This window comes from Leguminivora glycinivorella, chromosome 12, assembly GCF_023078275.1.
Source record: "Leguminivora glycinivorella isolate SPB_JAAS2020 chromosome 12, LegGlyc_1.1, whole genome shotgun sequence".
Classification (NCBI taxonomy): Eukaryota; Metazoa; Arthropoda; class Insecta; order Lepidoptera; family Tortricidae; genus Leguminivora; species Leguminivora glycinivorella.
The window spans coordinates 16,557,203-16,581,527 of record NC_062982.1 but is presented as its reverse complement, the minus strand read 5'-3'; the positions used below and the strand labels follow the sequence as shown (position 1 = coordinate 16,581,527).

The following is a 24,325-nucleotide window of genomic DNA, read 5'->3' as shown; positions in this document are numbered from 1 at the left end:
TAAGACCTTGCCCACTAGCTCGTTCCGTCACCGGCCATGCACGTCGCGTGCCATGCACGGCCCGGCAACTTTTGTCGGCGAGAATATTTTTGACGGTGCGGACACGCGCCGTGCATGGCACGCGACGGTGAAGGAACGGGCTAGTGGGCAAGGTCTCATACGTTTTCATGCAAAGAATATGTTTTTGATGGATACCGCACGGTCGTATTAGTGTAGTGGGCAAAGACTTTAGTACCTGCATACGGGGTTCATACGGGTTGAGACGCCGTCGACACGTTTCAGTGGGCAAGGTAGACCGTATCGCGTAAAGTTCCGTGCCGTATACGCTCCTAGCACGGTCATAGTATGGTACGGTCTAGTGGGCAAAGACCTTAAAGGTATATTCTTCCGAAATAAGGGTCTCCACGAATCCGCTTTCATCGACCAAAACCGCTCGTTAGTATGAACATGTGTACGGCTGCGTTCATCAACGTCGATGTGTAGGTGAGCGTCTTCATAGTAACGAACCATTTTTGGTCGGCTAGAGGCAAATCCGCATCAATAGATTTGCGCCAAATTGCCTTCTTGGCTACGCGGTCTGTTTCCCATGCGAAAGTTTTCGATGAAAATGTAATGACTTTAGTCACGCACTTTGTGTGTGTTTTGTATCTTTAATATAAGGAAAACAATTAGCGACAAGCCTTAATTGCAAAAAGTTTTGTATTATTTCGTTAAAATGAACACAAAATCAATATTTAGGTAGCTGAGTGAGTATGGGACTAAGGCGGAGACTTATTTTATTTATATATGTAAATATAGTTATGAGCTGTCAGGAAATCAATTTATATTCTCTTGACTAAAATTAGAAAAGTGAACATATTACGAAGAATTTTGAAAAGTTTAAATAATTACAGAACAATATTTATGTCGAAGAACGAGCAAAGCACACATTTGGACATAGTTTCCAGTACCTATGATACGCCCATATTACCCGCCATATACATATTAGTTTTGACGTTCTCTGCAGTATCTAATAGCAAAGACATATGTAACTCCGTATAGACAGATAAAGTCTAAGAAAAAACGTACCTCAAAACCATACAGAAAAAGGTACAGTGACCTAGATGGCGATACACCTTTGGGGGACGTTCGGCTAGATGGCGCTAATATTAATATTTGACATTTTAACACATATCAAGATAAGAAATATGGGCCAAATTGTCAAAATAGGTTAAAAGGTTTTAAGCTTGTGCCGAGAGATGGCTGTCTATGCACTGTGATTACACATTTTACTTTGACAGTTACTCTCTATAATACTCGATCCTCTTTGCTAATAGTAATCTTTGAAAATAGTTAACGAATGTATAAAATCGCTTTAATTTTTTTGAATCATATTTCTACTAGTGTTATTAGAAAATACTTGTTTACAAATATGTTACAGCTTAATACCTCCAGCAGTCCTTTTCACGCCTCGAATAGGCCTAACTACTATTCTATGTAAATGCAACAACTGTAACCCTCGCATGCTCAAGGGTCATTTGGAACGGTGAGGGGTGTAAAAAACCATGAATTTATTTCATCGTCAATTAATGCTCGGTCATAAATAAAAGCAAAACGGCGAAGTGTTGAGCGATTTAGTGGTTGAGTTTTTAGGAATGTTTTTCTTGGGTATAAATCATCATTATTCTGCTTTGTGTATTTAGGTAAATAATGATAATAAAATAATCTGCCTCGAGTAAGACGCATCTTTGGCTTCGGTCGAGAAAGTTAATTACCTAACATTAAATTTTGAGTGGGCATACTCAAAATTGTATAATCTAGGGATTCCATACCTAATTATATGCAGGTTTTCTCATTATAATATTCTTGTGGCCAAAAATAGTTCGCGGTTGCCTGTGTACCTATATATAATAATATAGCGATCTTATGAATAAAGTACTCTTCTTAAATTTTTTTTTTTTTTTTAGGTACTGATTGTTTATTTATATGAACATATTTACATAATTATATAACAAACTAAGACTAAACTTAAAAGCTAGCTAATGTCTAAAATAGGCCCTTCTTAAATTAATTGTTATTTTATTTACTTATATTTCTTTATTATTCAATTAAATTATATTTTATTTACTTATATGAAGCGTGTAAATACGGTGCGAGTTAGTAGCCAATTCCTGCACCAATGCATAATTAATTAATATTTTTTGATAGGTATGCAATTTCATAAAAAAAGCTATTAGGAACCTCTCAAGTTTTAGTCTAGTTTTATAGAGTTCGGCCTGACAAAAAAATACACAGGCTTTTTAAAACACAAACCGTAGATATTTGACATAAAAATTTAAGAGCGTTTGAATCTTTATAGTTCGCGATAAAGAATGGTATCTGCCCATCGAGAATACCGTTTCAATTGCTTGACAGTAAACCAGGATTGTCGTGAAATCTTTTTATGGGTCGTTATGGTATTTAATTTCATATCTTTAAATGTCTCTTCTTTTTGAAATAAAAGAATAGTGAAAACATAAAAGGATATTGTTTACACTTCGGGGAAATATTAATAAAAATAAATAATAACGGTTTTATCACTAAAATAAACGCATCCGATTTGTGAATTTCTATTATTTACATGCTAGTGGAGTGGGACTAAGCATACATACTGAATAAGAGACATGTTGTTGTACTATATGTGTTTAGTGAGACTACTAAACGCGTCAAAATTGTTTCGGCGGTGCTGACGTCCACTGAATTACCCAATATGTACTTACGTAGTACCAAAGTACGTTGACAGGATCGAGTCGTTTACCTCCAATTCATTCACAAAACCATTGACATAACCCGTTCATATTACGCCTAAGTCCTAGGGGACGTATATTGCTTTCCGTTTCGTAGCAAAATGCGCCAGCGACTCTGAAATTGCAATATGGCTCGCACAGTAAGCACGTGATTACCTTTAGGTTGCGCCACAGAGGCTGGATACTGGAATCGCCATTGATTCGTCTGATAGTTCGTCATTACAGCTCAACCAGCTAACTTCGGTCTATGATTCTAAATAATCAGAATCGGGTAAGCGGTCGAGAGGGCTGGTCATGAATGATGCTTTGATGACAGATACAGGAAATTGCGAAGTTTGGAATCATCCTGGGAACTTGTGATGGATTAAAGGATTTATGGGATTGTGGTTTCGATGGACTGTGCATTCATGATTTGGGGAACGTTATGGACGATGTAGAGGCAAATATTCTTAACGGTCTTATTTATTTATTTATCGTATGGCATATACCGTTTCTCTACATTTAAATGGTCTTGACCGGTAATCAGAAACGGAAGCATACGTTATTCCTATTTGAAGAGTATTGATTAGAGAAAAAAGTTTGCATACAACTGAAGGCTTTACAGTTTCTACCATAATGGGTACGAACGACGATGGGTAATCCTTACTTTTGAATAACAATAACAAAAGAGTAAAGATTATTTATACCTAGTATCTACTACTATCTACTCCGAGTACTGACTCCAGATGCGTAAGGGGTCTCTGAAGACATCTCTTCGGTGTGCATATACCTACTTTGTACCCCCTTACATTTTATAAACGCCTGAATGTTATAGTTTCAGCTCCGTGCAAGTGTCTGATCATAATTACTCTTACTTAATAAAAACACATCAATTGATCGCCTAAAACAGAACCCATCCAGTGAAACGTTAAGCCAAGTGTTTTGGTACCTTATGAGTTTCATATGTAAATTTATTGCAGTCTACGCTGGCTAATTTGCGCCATAAATTTAACCATACTTGTCTCTGCCTGGCCCGGTTTTATAGGATTACTGCGTGTTTGTCTAATCAAGCATACATGTACGAAAATTAACATTTTACTGCACATTTCTAATAAACATTTTCATTTTATTTACTTATAAATTTTAAGGGGACACACGTTGTTAAGTTTTAGTCCCCTTTATTAATTCGTTTTACTTGACAATTAAAATAACGTAAGTTCCTGCATTTAATAAGCATATCGTACTACAGTGGAACTCTTAGCAATAAATAATTTCATAAGAAACAAAGATTCGTTTTTATAAAAGGGAAATGCAGAGCAAGTTTAAAGAACACTAAATATTGATAAATTATTTGACTTTACAATAAAAAAAAAATTAAAAACTTGTGACTTTCTAGTTAATTTTAATTCAAAATGCTTATTAAAAATACAGTACTATGGTAACATTATGACAGGTCGTTGAATATTCTGGTTACGTATTGAATGAAATATATCGATAAATCAAAACAACTCGATTGATTTAAATAAACATATTTCTTATAATTAAATATAACTTTTTTTTTCTTCCGTTTAGTATTCAGGTAACGTGGTTTGCGAATACGGTTTTTCACAGATGAAAGCAAGGATTCGACCGCACTTGTGATCATTAAGCAGGCCAGTTCTCCAAACCGACCCGCACAATTCAGGTGAATCTATATTGTTGGGTTCACCAGCATTGAATGTTGAAAATCCGGCTTCGGCCAGCGAATCTCCTGGAAAATAGTAATAGCAATTATTAGTATTGCTTGAATAATTTTCGAAAGGGTTTAGAAATGAGCTGACAAAAAATACTTTCACCTAAGATAAAGTACAATACATATTTTTTTAATAAATTTGTCAAAAAAAACTTATGTGGTCAGACTAAGATCACACTACTGATAGGATCATGAAATATTAATTAGATTGGTTTCTTCGTATTACAACACTTATAGGCAATTTAATATTGTCTTCGGTTACCGCGATAGTTACTCATGAAATAAAACTATGGAAACGGATTAAATCGCGTATAATGAATTTAAAATACATCCCGACGTTTCGAACTCTTTACAGCGTTCGTGGTCAACGGGTGACTGAGGAAAAATTAAAATGTGCAAAAGCTACCCACTTACAAGAAATATTAACGAACCATGACCACAAAATAATATATATTTCTAAGGCAGGTTCACACACTATTAATAAAGCCAATTATACAATATTCAAAAAATTTTACCATTACTCTGTTAAAAAAAAAAAAAAATTAACCAATTAATCTACACAAAATTGACAAAGAAACAAACTGCAAATGTCCAACACCATACAACACAAATGCCTCACAGCCTTCGTCGTGCTTGTTCCATTATCAGATGTACTACTGGATCCCAAGCCGGTGGTAAAGTAAAGCCATCCTCTCTATTAAAGTTTGGATATTTCTTGATCTCAATGGCCTCTCGCAACATTCTGGGTATATATCGCTTCTCCTTAGCGAGAACCAGAGGCTTGTCAAACTTTATAGCATGATTGACTTTATCCATGACATGTTCAGAGACTGCAGACCTTTGCCGACGGTGCTTGACATCCGCTATGTGTTCCTTCACCCGTGTGGAAATGCTTCGTTTCGTCTGTCCCACATATGACAGCCCGCCCAAAAACAGCAGAAGGCCCGTTTGAAGATCCCTACAGTCGAGCGCCGGCCTGCAATTCTCCCCTTTGTTAGAGGGGTCACAGATAGGATCAGCCACATCTTGAAACGGGCTTCTATTAAAACTTATTTCAAGCCTATGAAGAAGATGTCCCAATTCCTGAGGCCTGTGAAATGTCAAACTCCTCTACAAAGCGCGGGAGTGTACAGGCTAGACTGTGAGTGCGGGCTGTCATATGTGGGACAGACGAAACGAAGCATTTCCACACGGGTGAAGGAACACATAGCGGATGTCAAGCACCGTCGGCAAAGGTCTGCAGTCTCTGAACATGTCATGGATAAAGTCAATCATGCTATAAAGTTTGACAAGCCTCTGGTTCTCGCTAAGGAGAAGCGATATATACCCAGAATGTTGCGAGAGGCCATTGAGATCAAGAAATATCCAAACTTTAATAGAGAGGATGGCTTTACTTTACCACCGGCTTGGGATCCAGTAGTACATCTGATAATGGAACAAGCACGACGAAGGCTGTGAGGCATTTGTGTTGTATGGTGTTGGACATTTGCAGTTTGTTTCTTTGTCAATTTTGTGTAGATTAATTGGTTAATTATTATTATTATTATTTTTTTTAACAGAGTAATGGTAAAATTTTTTGAATATTGTATAATTGGCTTTATTAATAGTGTGTGAACCTGCCTTAGAAATCTATATTATTTGTGGTCATGGTTCGTTAATATTTCTTGTAAGTGGGTAGCTTTTGCACATTTTAATTTTTCCTCAGTCACCCGTTGACCACGAACGCTGTAAAGAGTTCGAAACGTCGGGATGTATTTTAAATTCATTATACGCGATTTAATCCGTTTCCATAGTTTTATTTATAGGCAATTTGTTGAAAAAATATAACCTCTGAAGAGAAGATGGCTACAAAAACATTACTGTTTTACAATGGGGAATTCTTTGAAGATTTTTTTAATTGATGCAATCGCAGAAAGAACTTTTATCAGTGCACATATTTTTTAACCCCCGATGCAAAAACGACGGGGTGTTATAAGTTTGACGTGTCTCTGTGGGTGTGTGTGTGTCTGTCTGTCTGTCTGTCTGTTTATCTGTCTGTCTGTTTGTCTGTCTGTCTGTGTGTGTGTCTGTCTGTGGCATCGTAGCTCCCGAACGGATGAACCGATTTGGATTTAGTTTTTTTTATCTGAAAGCTGAGTAAGTCGGGAGTGGTCTTAGCCATGTTTCATGAAAATCGGTCTACTATGTCGCGGTCGGGGTTTTTTCAAAATTTTAATTTTGTGGTTAGGTAATTAATGTAACATGTGGAATGAGTTACTTTCTTTAGGTACTTATTTTAAAGTAACGACATGGAGTTCATGGAGACTAGGTGTCTCTAAAACAGATCCTTTGGTATTGCTTATATTCATAGGCGGTAGTGACCAGTTCCCATCAGGCCAATAGTTAGTTTATTAATAAAAAAAAAAACTCAAATCTCACCATGAATAGTAAACCAATCTCCATATCCAGTACTATATTCATCCCACTTAGTGAAGCCGATACTTGCAGCATCTTTGTGGAAGTCGCCAGGTATGTTATCGTGGGAGTATTCGCTGAAAACGGCCTTGAGAACTTCGGATTCAGTTTTGCTGTTAATGATAGCGAGGTATGCACCTTCTGCCATACAAGTCTTGTAGGCGTTCGGCCACGTCTTGCCTTCTGTATGGAATTTGTAACAACTGCCGGTTCTGTTATACAATTGGTAGTCTGTAAAATTGACAAATGGATATTGTAGGTATCTTTTAACAATAATAATTTTTAAGAAAAAAAAACCGTCGCCTTTCGGGTTCTGGTGAAAGCTACTTGCGAATGCTGGATTATGTAGAAATGTGTAAGTATTTTTTAAAACTGCTTTTAATGCTTTAATTATTAGATGACAACACAAATGAATATACGTATAACGTTAAGGTTTGAGGAGTTTCCTCAATTCGTCATGAATCCGATTATATTATAAGAAATCGAAGCTTGACAAACTTTGACTTGAGAACTCAATATGCTTAACAAACATAACTAAATAAATGTCACTGTTCTGAACTTAATTGCATGCTTTTCTTAGTCTGCGCTCGCGATGGTGTCCTGCAGCGGCCGTGGCACGCGCAATTTCACAAAAATACCAAAGTCACTATAAGCGTGCCGTTCAGATTTGAGCAGTTCGGTTCTGACCATCATCAGCAGTTCCACTGTACCAAATGTCACTGTTCTAGACGTAAGCGCATGCTGTTCTTATAAAAATGGCAAAGTCACTATAAGCGTGCCGTTCAGATTTGAGGAGTTTGGTTCTGGCCATCATCAGCAGTTCCACTGCACCAAATGTCACTGTTCTGGACGTAAGTGCATGCTGTTCTTATAAAAATACCGAAGTCACTAAAAGCGTGCCGTTCAGATTTGAGGAGTTCGGTTCTGACCATCATCAGCAATTCCACTGCACCAAATGTCACTGTTCTGGACGAAAGTGCACGCTGTTCTTATAAAAATAGCAAAGTCACTATAAGCGTGCCGTTCAGATTTGAAGAGTTCCGTTCTGGCCATCATCAGCAGTTCCACTGCACCAAATGTCACTGTTCCGTACCTAAATGCATGTTGTTCCTTTAAAAACACAAAAATCGGAATCCGGTCCATATGTATGCCTTTCTAATTCGAGGAGTTCCTCGATTTCTCCAGGATCCCATCATCAGCACTTGCTTCGCTTGGCAGATGTCCTCGATGGTAAAACTCGACGCACGAGAACTCATCTGCATAGCAGCAGCCGCATCCATCTTTCCTTCCAGCAACAGCTTGTTCTTCAGTTGTAGAAAGGCGAGGAATTCATTCACGATGGGTTGACTCGATTTGGAGTGATCCATCGCGTCAAATCGTCAGCGCGGCTGTAGCCGCGCTAATTCGCAATTTATTTTAATTACTCATCAACGCGTCTACGTCGCTGCGCGCATTGAACACGACTCCTGATTTCAACGCCGTCCTTGAAACGTTGGAGGTCAGTTTAATATGTAGTTATACGCGATTAAGTCCCGATTTTAAAAATAATGATGTGTAATAATCGTGAAAGTTTAAATCAGTGACTTGATAACCGTCCTTCTTGAGAGATATGAGGCGACGGTTAAAAATCCCCTGGATTAAATATAAAGTTACCTCAGTGCATCGAATAGGAATTTGGCGATATCATGGTGACGATGTGGGAAGAGTCTTAACTTAATATAAATATAATATTGTCTTCGGTTACCGCGATAGTTACTCATGAAATAAAACTATGGAAACGGATTAAATCACCCGTTGACCACGAATGCTGTAAAGTGTTCGAAACGTCGGGATGAATTGTAAATTAATTATACGCGATTTAATCTGTTTCCATAGTTTTATTTCATTAATATAAATAGTCAAGATAAAGTTCGAAATATTATTGGCACCGCAATATTGCAAGCCAAGTCGCAAACCACCCTGTTTTTATCGAATTCCGTTAACTTTAAGGGAAGATTCTTTAGTTCAAATACAATCAATTTTTCTAAGAAACTAGCCTCTTCACTCTTACGGTTATCAATTCGATAAAAAAAAAATTACTGAACACGTGAGTGGCATCCCCTACCACTTCCTAATGTTATTTGTTTTGACATGTGCCATCAAACACTTGACAATGACTTTAATGTTATGATTCCCTCTCACACTAATTAATGCATTTGTTATGTATGGAAACGAAAACATTTTTTTTTAGAATTTAACAAAAAGCTATATACAGAATGGTTCCTAATAATGAATCGAACAGCGTGTCGAATTTAACGGAAAACAAAAAAAACACGGTGTATAATGCAATACGTATTTAGTTTTCTTATCGTGGATTGTCCTATTTTAGATAACGTATACTGGGTTCACGTAAACGATTACTCTGTTCATTTAATTTTGTTTCGAATAAAAATATAAACACATATAAAAAAACATATAAAAAACCTAACCTAAGGTGCCGCCAGCAGCGGGGCAGTGCCGCGTGCTCCAAGATCACCGCTTTCTGCATTTGACCCTTGATCCAAACACCTAGCGAGAGTCTCTCTAGATGTTGATTGAGATTCTTCACCATGAGATTACGCTCATTTATTATTATTATTATTTATTAAAGATCATCTTACCACTGTAAATATACTCAGGTCCGCACTTATGGTCATCGATATTCTTCGTTGACTTAAAACAGAAGTACGGGTAAATATTATCGCAGTGTACGATAGCTAAGGCGCCAGATCTATTCATAATAAGACAGTTCGATGAGCGATAATACGTATTCTGATCATAAGGTTGACCCTTTTGCCATATCACATCAATTTGTGAGAGAGGAACACCTGTAAGAAAATATAATGATAGTTTAGTAGACTTTTATGAAGTGTTTGAGAGCCAGTTACAACATTTCTCGAAACCTCATGTTAGATATAAAATGATTAAAAATTTGAAGCTCACATATTATGAGTTCTTACACAATAATAAATTACGACAGAAATGTAGAAAAGAGGAAATTCTAAACGAGTAAATCGACACGAGTTTTTTTTTTAGCATGAATAGGATCACACCTGATGGTAAGTGATGATGCAGTCTACGGTGCACGGTGGAGCACGCTTACCTATGAGATACCTATTTACTCTTGCTTTAAAGAGACCCGGATTGTACTCATGTGGAAACACAGACTCAGGCAGGGCATTCCACTCCTTGGCGGTTCGCAAAATAAATGTTGAAGCGAAACGCTTAGTGCGTATTTTTGGAATACTAACCGTGAAGCGATGCCGCATTGCCGATTGTCTGGTGGTCCTAAGGTGAAACGGGGACGGAGGAACAAGGTTGTACAGTTCCGAAGTTCAGTACGAGTTACGAATTTCACAAGTCTACCGTACGGCGTTTTAGAGAACATAAAATGGGCCATTGAAAATTCGTCACGACAAATAATGTACTACTTTGCGTGCTAGTGGAAAAAAGTACGATGTAGCCTGTAAAAATCGTTTTTTTTTTTTTTAATTATATGCACAAGTATTCTTTTTCGCGTCAGCACAGTACAATAAAGAGTACTATCGTACGGTATGGCCACTCCCGCTGTCCCGCTGAAAGTGCCGCCCACCCCCTCTCGGTCACCTCACAGTTACTGCCTGTCAAAAACGCGGACAGTCGACCTGTCATATTTCACTAATACAAGCATAGTACTCGTTCACTTACACGAACTTAGACTGTGCTAGGAACGCGCCTCTTTCATATATTTCATCGCCAGTGTCCGAGGTGTGGCATAAGAAATCAGTTTCAATTCAGGTAGATTTTTTAATGCAATGGAAATAAATATTTGAAGTAAATTGTATACCTGTAACAGTCGTATAATACCCATTAGCATATGTTGCATGGATTCCAGTATATATTTTCTCAGGGCCTTCTTGTTCTTCATCCTTGGTTAATATCTCTTTCATGGCATTTAATATATTTGCATCTGTTGGCGAGGCGAGAACACCTCCTAAAATATAATTTATTAATTAGCAAGTAATAAAATAAACTGTAATGAAATTAGTTAAAAATTTAACATTCTAAATATAAATCACACTAAAGACTACAATAGTACAAATTGGAACCCTAGGCTACTCTACAACCATGTCAAAATCACAAGCAGTAAGAAATTTCTTACAATCTGATTTATAACGTCACTATGAATATTATGACATAATTTTACAGTGGCCTATAGGGTTCCAATTGGTTGACATTGTGCAACGTAAGGCGGTGGTGAAACATTGCATACTCCTGTATTGAAGTTAATTTGCGATGGCTTGCCGGACCGATTTAAAGACATTTGTCAATATTCTTGCGCCCGGGTTACACACAATGTTTTTCATAACACTTGCAATTTAAAAATATACAGGAATAAAAAAAAAGATAAAAACGGTGGCACTAAAATTTTTATAACTCCCAAGGGAGAATGATTTTTCCGTAATTCCCGCGCCGCCTGCATGCAATTGCACGTTTACTGTGGGTGTGTAAATAGTACATTACGATACAAGTGCGAAAAAAATGGAAGTTCGAAACGAGTGGCTATAAATTAAGCACCAGCTGTACCTGAAAAATGTATTTTCGTTGAGAGTTGTGTTGTGAGTTGAGAAAAAGTTTACTAAAAGATAATAATTATATTCACATTTAATGCACATCGAGTGTAAGGCCAAATCATATCATTTAATAGCACAATCATGAATTAAGTTATTTGTCTGAGATACCTTTATAAAACATTTTATTGTTAGTTGTCATACTATCGTATATTGTCACACTTGCTCAGTAAGTGTGCAATTACACGCCGCCGTAATGGAAGTTACGGAATTTATGGAAGGAGTTATGGAATTTCTTATAGCAAAATTAACTTTATTATTTTAATTGCATTTTTTTAACGCAACGACATCTGAAGAAAACTTGTAACTTAGGGCGTAAAAATATTGAAGACTCGATTCTTCAAATCGCTCCGGCCGACGTTGATTCTTTTATACTCTCGTTTGCAATACTTACGCCCAATGTACATAAAATTGCACAAAAGACGCTGTTTAACATGGTTCTCATAGAAAACAAAGATAACATAGGTGCCTCAGGGCTGCGACCTCGTCCAATAAGCCCTGAGGCGGCAATCGAGGGGTTTTAGTGGGTACACCATGGGTCTCATTAGCCTATGGGAGTCCCACATAACCATCCCAGGCCGGTCCCTGCGCCTGGGATGGTATGCGTAACGCATTTCCCCTCGTTAAAATAAAAAAAAAAAGAAAATAAAACTTCTAAATGACACTTCATCCGGGCATCTTTCCATTGTACCGGGATGCGATGCAGTTTGAGATAACCGTCGATTTCGGACACAAACCGATAGTCATCCATGACACACTCTGAAACACAAGAACGCTATAATTAGCCCAGGACGGAAGCCAGATTGATTGCGCGGTTGGTGGTGGTCGAATTGCCCGGTAATGCGACACTCAATGATTTTAATAAATATTTTTCATCACATTCACACACTAAATGTGATTTTGCACGCAAGCGGAGCGTGAGTTATAGAAAAATCGTTCTCCCAAAGGAGTTACGAAATTTCTAGTACCGTATTTAACTTTTTTTTTCTTTTTACATATTTTTATATATCAAGTGTGATGAGAAACATTGTGTGTAACTCGGGGAGTATGAATATTACAAACTCGAGTTTTTAATCGCTCCGGCAAGCCGTCGCGATTTAACTTACTCTCGTTGATAAAATGGTAATATTCAAATTCCTCCCCTTGTTGCACAATGTACTATTATATATGTGAGATATCACCACAGAAGTGCTAATTTTTGGAAAAACAAGTCTATTTCTTCCTCTTTCAAAATTATTTAACACCATAGTCATCATCAGGCCTTGTACATCTTTACAGATGATTTAAGCAGCGTCTCGGATCTAGGGACAGCGGCGCTTGTGGCTATATAACCCGATTCGTCAACATCTGTCACAAATAAAACTAGAATTAGTCTCTATCTCTACACGAGCGCGATCCTCGTTATGCCTTATTGCCCGTTTTCGGGCTAAGTTTTGAAACCAGGACCTGTCATGGGTTTCACGACCTCTACACTAACACCATAGTAAATACAGGATAAATACCTCAAAAGCTGCTTGATTCAAATATTATACTTTTGAACAAGAAAGGGGATAAGGCCGACATAGGCAACTGTCGGCCAATCATCAAGGATACATAAAAAAAAACTCTAAATAGGCCATTTAAGTGTTGCCCGAGTATTTCAGTTTCATAACAGTTTTTTTTATGTCATCGATAATTTTAATCATACAATTAATCAGCAACCCTTAACCCTACCAACCAATGCACCAAGCCTGTTTTGAAACATTTTAAATTTGCTAAAAGTACATTTTACCTCCTAACACCCAGCAGCAGAATTATGTTTTTAAAATTTGGAAGTCTCAATCGAATTAAAAAAGTTTAAATCAGATTTTGTGATATGTATGAAAAAATACACAGGATAGAGGATAGTAAAAATGAGAGAAAATCGATTAGGTACTTAAAATTAAATATTAGATAAAAGAACTCACCCGCAGCACAAACTAATAAAACGATCGTAATAAAATACTTAGTACACATTGTGATTCTTTAGCCTACACAGTAAACACTAAAGATTACAATTGAGTGAATAGGTATTTATTCATCGGACCCTGATAACCCACCGACCGGGACGTGAGAATGATGTCACACACTGTTGCAAGGGTTTTACCATACTTATTTAAAGTTTATTTCATCGAATTGGTAAATGTTTTGCAACATTTTCAATACAAAGGTATAAATATAGGTTAACTGTATTATAGGTTAACCGAAAGAGATTCCTCTTTGGAATAAGTTCGCCTTCTTTTTTTTTTAAGGTTTAGGTATCTAATGTTTGTTTTTAATTTATTTTTGGTAACAATAACTTAGGTACAGGGCAGCTTGTGGCGAGCTGTTGGGGAGTGACAACCCCACGGACCCGAGTGTTCCCGAGAGTAGGTCAGGATCTCCGTCTCCGGCGTGTCTTCGTCGGTCGAAGTGGAACCCCAAGGGGACCCGCAGGACTTCTTAGCTCTGGCTTGCCTTCATTGGCCGTCCAGAAAGGAACGTCTGAGCTTTAGCTCCACTGGAAGTGTTAAAGGGTATAACGCCGCGAGTAACTTCAGAGAAAGCGCAGCACCACCTCTCGACACCTCTGAGCCACTCATCCGCCAGTGGTGCGCCAGGCCGTCTCTACGATGGCGTATCAGGTGCCCACCTACCGAGTGGCGAGTCACCACCTTCCTCGATAACTTGTGCCAACAATGTTATGGCAGGTGTCCGGTTTCTTTGCAATAGCACAGACTTTTTTCGTATGGGATCGAAAGAAATTAATATTGTGAATTTGCAGTGACAGATTGCTAGCACATCGCTCACACCACAATTGAACCCAACACAGGTGTTACAATAAAGTGTTTACTGACCTACTTATTACTATAAAATCTGAGCGACTGGGGTCCTATTTTGTTATATCACGTCTTTAGATAAAAAAAAAACTACAAAATCCAAAAAATATATATATATATATATATATATATATATATATATATATATATATATATATATATATATCTTATAAATCCAAAAAAAAAACCTTTATTTCTGGCTGGGATTCGAAACCCTGTGACACCCGCGATGTGCCTGCGAGGTCGGCGAAATTAACGACCATATTTTGCGTTTTCCGGGATCTAAGGCTAAGTTAGATCGATTTTTCACCCCCGAAAACCCCTACATAACAAATTTCTGCGAAATCGTTAGAACGGTTTCCGAGATCGTCGGTATATATTAGGGTGGAGCGAAAAAACACTTTTCTGGAATTAGCAAACCTAATAGTTATCAATCAATGCCCCTTAGTCTATAAAGCCTTTGTGCAAATTTTTAGATTTTTAAATCAACATCTTCTGCCTCCGCAATAAGTTTGAAATTTTGAAAATCTCATACAAACCTGAAAATTCAACTTTTAGATAAAAAATTTTTTTCGGCAGTATTATGTTCAGTATACATTATTGATACATATTATTACAAGAATTGAATTGAATTGAATATTTTAGCGGCTATTTTGGCGAATGTACTGAAACTAGACAAACTTTGGCGATTCTTGACGCTACTTTCGCAACTTTTTGTAGTTTCTCATAATTATATGTATCAATAACATATACTAAACATAATACTGCCGAAATTTTTTTTTATCTGAAAGTTGAATTTTTAGGTTTGTATGAGATTTTCAAAATTTCAACCCTAATGCGGAGGCAGAAGATGTTGATTTAAAAAGCCGAAAATTTGCACAAAGGCTTCATAGACTAAGGGGCATTGATTGATAACTATTAGGTTTGCTAATTCCAGAAAAGTGTTTTTTCGCTCCACCCTAGTATATATATATAAATAAATAAATGTAAAAGAATTGCTCATTTAAAGGTATAAGATACCTATACATTAAACATTGATGTAAAATATATTGACCCTCACTATTTTTAGGGTTCCGTAGTCAACTAGGAACCCTTATAGTTTCGCCATGTCTGTCTGTCCGTCCGTCCGTCCGTCCGTCCGTCCGTCCGTCCGCGGATAATCTCAGTAACCGTTAGCACTAGAAAGCTGAAATTTGGTACCAATATGTATATGAATCACGCCGACAAAGTGCAAAAATAAAAAATGGAAAAAAATGTTTTATTAGGGTACCCCCCCTACATGTAAAGTGGAGGCTGAAATTTTTTTTCATTCCAACCCTAACGTGTGATATATTGTTGGATAGGTATTTAAAAATGAATAAGGGTTTACTAAGATCGTTTTTTGATAATATTTATATTTTCGGAAATAATCGCTCCTAAAGGAAAAAAAAGTGCGTCCCCCCCCCTCTAACTTTTGAACCATATGTTTAAAAAATATGAAAAAAATCACAAAGGTAGAACTTTATAAAGACCTTCTAGGAAAATTGTTTTGAACTTGATAGGTTCAGTAGTTTTTGAGAAAAATACGGAAAACTACGGAACCCTACACTGAGCGTGGCCCGACACGCTCTTGGCCGGTTTTTATCTTGTCACTAATTGTCAAGATGGCGGTCACCTGGGCGGGTCGAGCTGTAGGTATTTATAAAACTGACTTCGTAAGTCCCGAACACTTCTATCTGAGTTATGAACTCTTCTAGAAATGAAAGAAAGTTCTAAATGGATAAAATTGGCCTGGGTCTTACAAGAATAAACCCTATTTGATAGAATTGCACAAGATTTGACAAATTGCAACCGTTATGTTGCATAAACGCCCCCAATCTCATAACTCTCCTTTTTATAACGGTACGGTTATAAAACATAGAAAACCATCGATATCCCCTGAATAAATCAATGATAAATTGAAAAATAATTTCCATGGATTGCAGGCTTCATACCATCTATATCCGCGGCTTATCTTCCGCCCATATTTCAGTACAGCTTTTACTTTATAGTCATAAAATAGTTTCGTGGTAGTTGAGTCGACGCTGGCGGACGGCGGCAAGGGTCATCTTTTATACATTGTACCTCCCACATAAAATTATTTTATGACCTGACCACTGGATCGTCTTTTGTTCTACGAAAAGTTCGCACAGATTTGAAGCTGCCCGAGAGATTTTTGGGGTTATTCATAAATGTCATTCAAGCCTGAAAATCCTGAAATAGCTATTGTTTTTGTTTTTATTACAAGCTTTTATTCAACTTGCCTTGTTAGTATGTTAGTGTGCGTCAAAAAGTAGAAGCTAAATTTGACCCACTTCACGGTTTCCGATTGAGCTGAAATTTTGCACACATATGTAAATCACGTGACAATGCAATATTATGGTATCATGGAGCTGATCTGATCGTGAAACAGAAAGGTGGTCATAGGAACTGTCATGAAACGTCGTATCCCCATCGAGCAAGGGGTTTTTAGAAACGTCTCGGAGAGCAGTAGATGACTGTTGAAAGAAATGTACTGCCGGCGATAAAAACTTGTGCCAAAAATTAAATTTTTGCAAAAAACTTATTAAATCTATTATCTTATGTATTTGTAAGAATGACTGTCCTTGAGTCAAGTAGATGTGTGTACAAACTGCGATAGTTGGAAAGGACGAACGAGTGGAATTTGGTCTTAGGTTTTACCTAATATGTATACCTATACGTTCTTCCCATGCTTATCTTAAGTTAATTATTGTAATAATCATAGAGACAGCAAAATTTATCCATTTTACCAAAAAGATAATTTTTGTGAAGTGTAGACTGGCATTTATTTGACTAAAAAATTTCAAAAATGAAATCATAACAAGGAGACTTATATTGACCGGGATATAGACCGTGATTACCTTTTTGATTTTTGTCGAGCTCCCGATATTCAATATAAGTCTAATCTAATGAAAATAATCGTGAATCATTCAAAACTCATAACAAGGAGATTCAATGATTTCATTATTTAAAAAAAAACATTACGCATCGACTGTAAATCCATGGCAATATACTTTCGTTGCGGGAAAACAACCACTAAAATTTCACGGTATATAAATTTAAAAAATAATCTTTTTTTATTATAAAACAAATCCATATTTATTTGCTAAAAATACGCACATAATAGACCTAACTAAGGTGATAATTGTTCAACCTCCTTGGCGAAAGACCCGTAGAGGGAGACATAAATACTACGTATATATATATATGTAGTACGGAGCGAGAAGAAAAATCAGAATTTTATATTTACGCGTCATTGTAAGGAAGTATTGTCAAGGTTAGTATTTTCAACCTCTTTGAAAATAACCTCGATCAAGCAACCGGTGATCGTTATTGAAACCTGGGAAGTAATTAATAAAGACATAAAGAGGTAGTTTATGAACCCAGAGCACGTCGATATTTGAGTTATTATTAGGTACCTACTAACTTTAAACAAAACAAATACCCTGTATTATTTATGCCCGTGTGTCATGGGTTAAGAATTTCACCACCCCCTTTCTTCCCGTGGGTGTCGTAGAAGGCGACTGTGAGATATATCGGTTAAACTGTGGCGTAGGCGAGAGGCTGGCAACCTGTCACTGCAATGTGACAGTTTCGTTTCCTTTCAACGGATTTGCCAAGATTGGCACTGAAACTTGAGTTGTTTCATGTACTCTGCCTACCCTTTCATGGGATACAGGCGTGATTGTATGCATATATGTATGTATGTATGTATTTTTATTCTTAAATTACAAATCAACTCAAACTTGTACAAAATGTGAAACAGATAAATGAATCATGTCAGTTAGCTATTATTCTCACGTTTATTTCTCGCTTGTCCTCACACTTGCTTATTTATTTATTGGATGATGTTGCCTTGCGAAAATAACAACTGACCCTTTAGCACAACTTGCCTTGTCGCGCGCGAGTCCATACATCAAGCGCGACTTCAAGATATTGATATTGTTTTATTTTAAATTGTGTACTTTTTTGCAACTTTTTATCTTGTTTGTGATGTGTGTGTGCTTTCCGTGTTTTCACTCGCAATGGCCCCGACGGAAGATCAGCGTTGGCCCTCCCAAGCTAACACCATGCTGAGTCGGGACCATTTCGTGGCAATTATTATGTATATTTCTGTGTTGTGTAAATAATTTCTGTTTTCACTTGTCACGAATAAATGATTTTTTCAATTTCTATTTCTATTTAAGTACGGACTAGCGCGCGACGACGGGGTCTCGAGGGGCTGGGTTTTTATCTATCCCTCTGCGACATCATAAGTGGGATAGACAATTTTTCCTGTGGTATGAAGGAATTTTGACAAATATACTTGTTCTACAAGGTATTTTTAATACAGGCCTTGTTGCCTACATTAAATATGTAATAAAAAATAAACATTATTTTAAATATGAGTCGGTCTGTTAACCTACTTTGTGACTTAGTTTCCTATACATAGTTTGTTTTTTTACTTGAAAGATAAATGTACTTGGAAATCGAATCGCAGACGAAGAACTTATTCGGTAATAACTAATAATAGTAAATTGTTGTTGGTTCCCGTGTAAATATAGCAACGAAAATGTAATCCATTAGTTAACGTGAGACAAAGTAAGGACATTAGTGGAATTACAACTAATACCATTAAAAGCTCATCTATCGTAATGCTTCACGGATTGCGGAAACTATTTCTAGTAAATGTAGTAAATATTGATGTATAAACAAAATCATCTTATCTTCAAAACACTCTAAGATTCCTGACGCCATAATAAGTTTGAATATGCATATATCGCGATTTTATTCAATTAGTAAGAGAACAAATCGAAAATGATTACCTATAACATAGGTAGGTATCTTCGCATAGTCATAATAGGTCTAAAGCGCAAAATTTTTAGGTACCTATAGCCTGGTTAAGTTTGTTAGGTAGGCTGAAGGCCAAACTTCATAGAATAGGAGCCAAACGGGTCTCCCGTGCAGTTTCTCAGAATCAGTTCTGATTACATACAAAACAGTGTACTTGTCCGTAAGCTGCTTGGTATTCCCTCCCCGTCTCAAGACACAGCTATTGTTTAGCTGAAGGTTGTAAAGTGCACTTTGGGATTGCTATTTGCTCCGTAATTTATATGTTGCACGCCGGAGATTTTGCCAATTAAAAGAAGTTGGCGCAGTTTTCATGTGCTTTCTTCGGTTGTTTGAGTATCGACTTGGGCGCGAATTTGTAGTTATTATGTTGTGTAGTAGGTATATTAAGATACTAGCTGTAGGTAGACATAGTTCATAAGTATAAATATGTGGGTGAGCCGCTGCCGCTTTGTACCGTGTTTTTAGTTCTGAATAAACCGCCATTGAAGTAACATCGTGACCTACGTGTTTCTTTATAATATCGCCTCTATACTGTGTAAGATAAACTTTATTGCAATGTAATTTTGTTATTTTTCGTCCCGACATATGTCTTACCTCTGTAGACGATTTTAGACGCCACGGCATAAATACTTAGGTATCACATTAACCAAAATCCACTAAGTACTTGATTATGGATAAAATCTTTACAATGATACCTAGGTTTAGTTTTGATGTACGAGTATCAAGAGCTCGCTGCAGTCATTGCAGTGCCTTTTGACCAGGAGAGTGACAGCTATTGTTTTTGCATAATACAAGGATTATTGCCTTAATCGGTATATCAGAATCGCCTTATCACTCCTCGTCCTCACATTCAGTGAAATTACTAGATAAGTACCTGAGTGTGTTACTAGTCTAATCATTGAACAGGCAACACCATTTTGCTATAAAACTTATCATTAAACTGCTAGATACAAACTATTTACCTTTGTTACTTTATTTTCGTATACAAAAAGCTATTTCTTCCAGCCACTAAGTAAGCATCAGCTGAAGCCTCGTTTGCTCGCAAACAATAGCTGGATAAACTTGCAAACTATCTATTAAAATACTAAAGCCCGCGTCACACGAAACTCTGCTTTTCAAGTTAGTCTAGTCAATGAAGAATATTTTGGCGCAGGTCAGATCAGTTTCTCGAGATTGAATTATTTTTGTTGAATGTCGCATTATTTGTGCTTAATATTTTATCGTCTCTAGCCGACCAAAAATCGCTTGTTAGTCTCGCTTATTTACGCGTCGTCATCGCTAACGGTCCAGCCACGACATTGGTCTAAGCGCGGCAGCGGTGAGCGGCAGCCATACGTGCGAATAAAAAGTCCCATCTCTGTATCTCGCTCCAATGTATGGCCGCCGCTCACCGCTGTCGCGCTTAGACCAATGTCGTGGCGTGGCATAAAGGTATCGTTATTCATACTAACGAGCGATTTTTGGCTGGCGTAAGTCGCGTAAGTTGATTCCACGTCGATATGTTTGGGGAGACCCAAACACAAATTTTTTGATGCAAAAGTCATAAACAGCGTGTTCTATTTGTTGTATCAGATTAATAAAAGTTACATACATTTTTAATTAACGGACTTACTTGGACCTATTTTTGTCTTTATCGATGTCGTCAAGTATGTACGTGTGTAACGTTACATTAGTTACATTTAATTAAATAGTCAACGTTCTGTGTATTTTTTTCCGCGCGTCATTGATAAATATTAATAAATCACATTTTGCAAGTGCTCGTCTAAATACTCGTACTCTCGAATAATAGACGATAAGCATTCCGATTGTTATGTGAGCCACCGCAGGGATGCCCGTAAATAACCCAAATAGCAGACGACTTAGAAGCAATTACAAATTTTCAAAGTTTGAAACATTATTAAGTATCTTCCACTCGTTGCTTGGAGTAACCATTCTAAATAAATTCCCCCGCATTAATATTCATTGATTGTTATCTTAAATTTTCACCGTTTCCATTTTAGCTATGGAAATTTTCGCTTATTATTTCATCGTTGTTCTCCAGTTTGGGTACAAGGTAAACTACGAACAAACTCTGCTTTGATTAGCATAATTAGATAAACCGACCGGTGGGCAAATGTATTTACTGGGCCATTAAAGGTGTGCGGTTTGTAAATTGCTGTTTTGATAAACAAGTCAAAAATTACTCAAAAATTAGCCTTTTGTGTTATCAACTTCTTTTAATGTTAGGGAATCAAGTTTCCATGGTAGATCTGCCAATAATACCTTCCATGTAGTATCTTTCACTCAATAGTCATTGCTATTCATCTAATTGTATATTGTTTTACGGCGGTAATTAAATAAGTATTCAGGTTTTTCTTTTTTTTTAAGTCTATGATAAGATTGATAAGCACATTATTTTATGCGTCAAATTTTGTTGCAGTTATTTTTCTGTTATTTGTTTTCTTTCATTGAGGCGTGTTATAAAGAGTATTTGTATTTTTTTTTATAATAAATAATATGAGTTTCTTATTGCATATTAGTCTTTCAACAAACTTTTGTATATTAAAGCCCTGGTTTGTCTTACAAGTTACGACTTAACATTTCAGAATGGCCAACATATTAAATTATGTGCATGCACATAATTAAGCATTCCGATTGTTGCCATCACGCGTTGAGTTGCCGTCGGTGCGTCGGGAGGCATCCGCGCCACCATGCCCTCAACGACCTGATCCAGAGGGCGCTTAGATCAGCGGGCGTTCCGTCCGTGCTTGAGCCCCCAGGCACAGTATAATAAAGAGTACTATCGTACAGTATGGCCACTCCCGCTCCCCTCTGAAAGTGCCGCCCACCCCCTCTCGGTTACCTGACAGTTACCGCCTGTCAAAAACGCGAACAATCGACCTGTCATATCTCACTCATACAAGCATGGTACGCGTTCACCTACACGAGCTTAGAATGTGTGCTAGGAACGCGCCTCTTTCATATATTTGATCGCCAGTGTCCGAGATGTGCCCCAGGCCTAAGTCGCACGGAAGGCAACTCGGCAAGCGCCCCGATGGATTAACGTTAGTGCCTTGGGAGAGAGGACGTTACTTGATATGGGACGCCACGTGCGTAAGTACCTACGCGGCCTCCCATATTAGTCGCACGGTTCGCGCGGGTGGAGCGGCAGCAGAGGCTCAAGCGGCGCTAAAGCGCCAGAAGTATGCTCCTTTGGGCGGGTACATATTCGTACCGTTTTCAGTGGAAATAGCGGACTTTTGGGGTGCGGACGCAAAAGAGTTTGTGCGCGACATAGGCCGTAGATTACGAAAACTTTTTAACAAAAAATAAAACCGCCTTCAAAAATAAGCGCGTTACAAAACACGGAGAAACTAAAAAGCCAAAAATAATAAACCTTTGAATTCAGATTTCTTATCGTATTGCAATAAGCTAAACATCCAAATTATAAACAAATAAATTATTTTTGAAGTCGGTACCAGACCTGTTTGCCCCTCCCAACCATGCGCAGGCTGGTCCCGCCTTCAAAAATAATTTATTTGTTTATAATTTGGATGTTTAGATTATTGCAATACGATAAGAAATCTGAATTCAAAGGTTTATTATTTTTGGCTTTTTAGTTTCTCCGTGTTTTGTAACGCGCTTATTTTTGAAGGCGGTTTTATTTTTTGTTAAAAAGTTTATTTATTTGTTGATTTTTAGTGGTTCCTAGTGATATTATATGTATCAGTCTGAATATATGTACAGTAGTGAAAGAATTATCCTTTAACTCCTAACCATTGAGGAGTTGACCCTCCATCATCAGCTCAGCCACATAAAATTACTACTGTCAGGCGTAAATACTGGTGTACCTTTGAAAAATACACTAAAAACCTTACATGTGCCTATAACATTTGAAGAGTTCCCTCGATTTCTCCAAGATCCCATCATCAGACCCTGACATGGTGCCAATGGGACCATCTCGGGGTTATACCCGTTCGATCAAAAAAAAAATTTTGAAAATCGATCCACGATTCTCGGAGATATCGAGTAACATACATACAAAAAAAAAAAAAAAAAAAAAAAAAAAAAAACATTCAGTCGAATTGAGAACCTCCTCCTTTTTTGAAGTCGGTTAAAAAAAAGAGAGGGCCCCCGCTCTGAATCGTTTATGGTGCAAAAGTTATCAATAACCATCCAAAGGGGTAACGCCATAAGTATTATGGGTACTTTTGCACCAGAAACGATAAGGATCGGAGTTTAATATTTAGTTTATTTGTAAATAAAAATATTTATTTTAAGTTACTTTTAATTAAATTGTAGTCATTGTCTGTATACTGTAAATAAATGTGACTGTTCTGAACTTTAAAAAAAAATGCACATGATATTCCTATTTTCAATAATACTAATATAACATTTTGGTACCAATGGTTGTCTATTGTTTGCCCGACAGTCATTTAACATAATATTCATTTGCCCGAATCTAACTTGCCTGAATTTCATTTGCCCGAATGATTTGTTTACCATAAAAATCATATGACATACTCGTTGTTTATCCGAATATTACCTTCCATAATCATACAATGCCATACTATTTGTTAGCCATATTATTAAGTGCAATAATATGGTTTCATAGAATATTCAAACGCCATAAGCAATTATTGCCATATTAATTGTTGCCCATATTATTACCTAACCTAACCTACTTTCTGATAGCAGTTTCATTTTCCAGGGGTCACAGTTCTAACCTAACCTAACCTACTTTTCCAGCAGTTTCATTCTCCAGGGGGTCACAGTTCTAACCTAACCTAACCTACTTTCTGATAGCAGTTTCATTTTCCAGGGGGTCACAGTTCTAACCTAACCTAACCTACTGTCTGATAGTATTTTCATTTTCCGGGGGGTCACAGTTCTAACCTAACCTAACCTACTTTCTGACAGCAGTTTCATTTTCCAGGGGGTCACAGTTCTAATCTAACCTAACCTACTTTCTGATGGCAGTTTCATTCTCTAGTCCTTCTAGTACCTATTATAGTAGTTTTCGATTCTGCCAAAGCACATTATGGAAATTGACTTTTCTGGACGCTAATTTGTATGACA

At 37.2% G+C, this 24,325-nt stretch overlaps 1 protein-coding gene across 2 annotated transcripts; it reads right to left on the bottom strand.

Moving 5' to 3' along the window:
• Positions 1-4,126: 4,126 nt before the first annotated feature.
• On the bottom strand, positions 4,127-13,638 carry LOC125231757 (hemolymph lipopolysaccharide-binding protein-like). Of its 2 annotated transcripts, XM_048137326.1 has the most exons (6): positions 13,505-13,638; positions 12,210-12,317; positions 10,775-10,921; positions 9,570-9,776; positions 6,895-7,161; positions 4,127-4,494 (listed from the first exon to the last, which is right to left on the bottom strand). In XM_048137326.1, the coding sequence occupies exons 1-6, from the start codon at positions 13,551-13,553 to the stop codon at positions 4,313-4,315; spliced, it is 960 nt and encodes a 319-aa protein (XP_047993283.1). In that variant the 5' UTR covers positions 13,554-13,638; the 3' UTR covers positions 4,127-4,312. The 2 variants fall into 2 exon arrangements, with proteins under 2 accessions (XP_047993283.1, XP_047993284.1); XM_048137327.1 differs by lacking the exon at positions 9,570-9,776.
• Between the last annotated feature and the right edge of the window lie 10,687 nt (positions 13,639-24,325).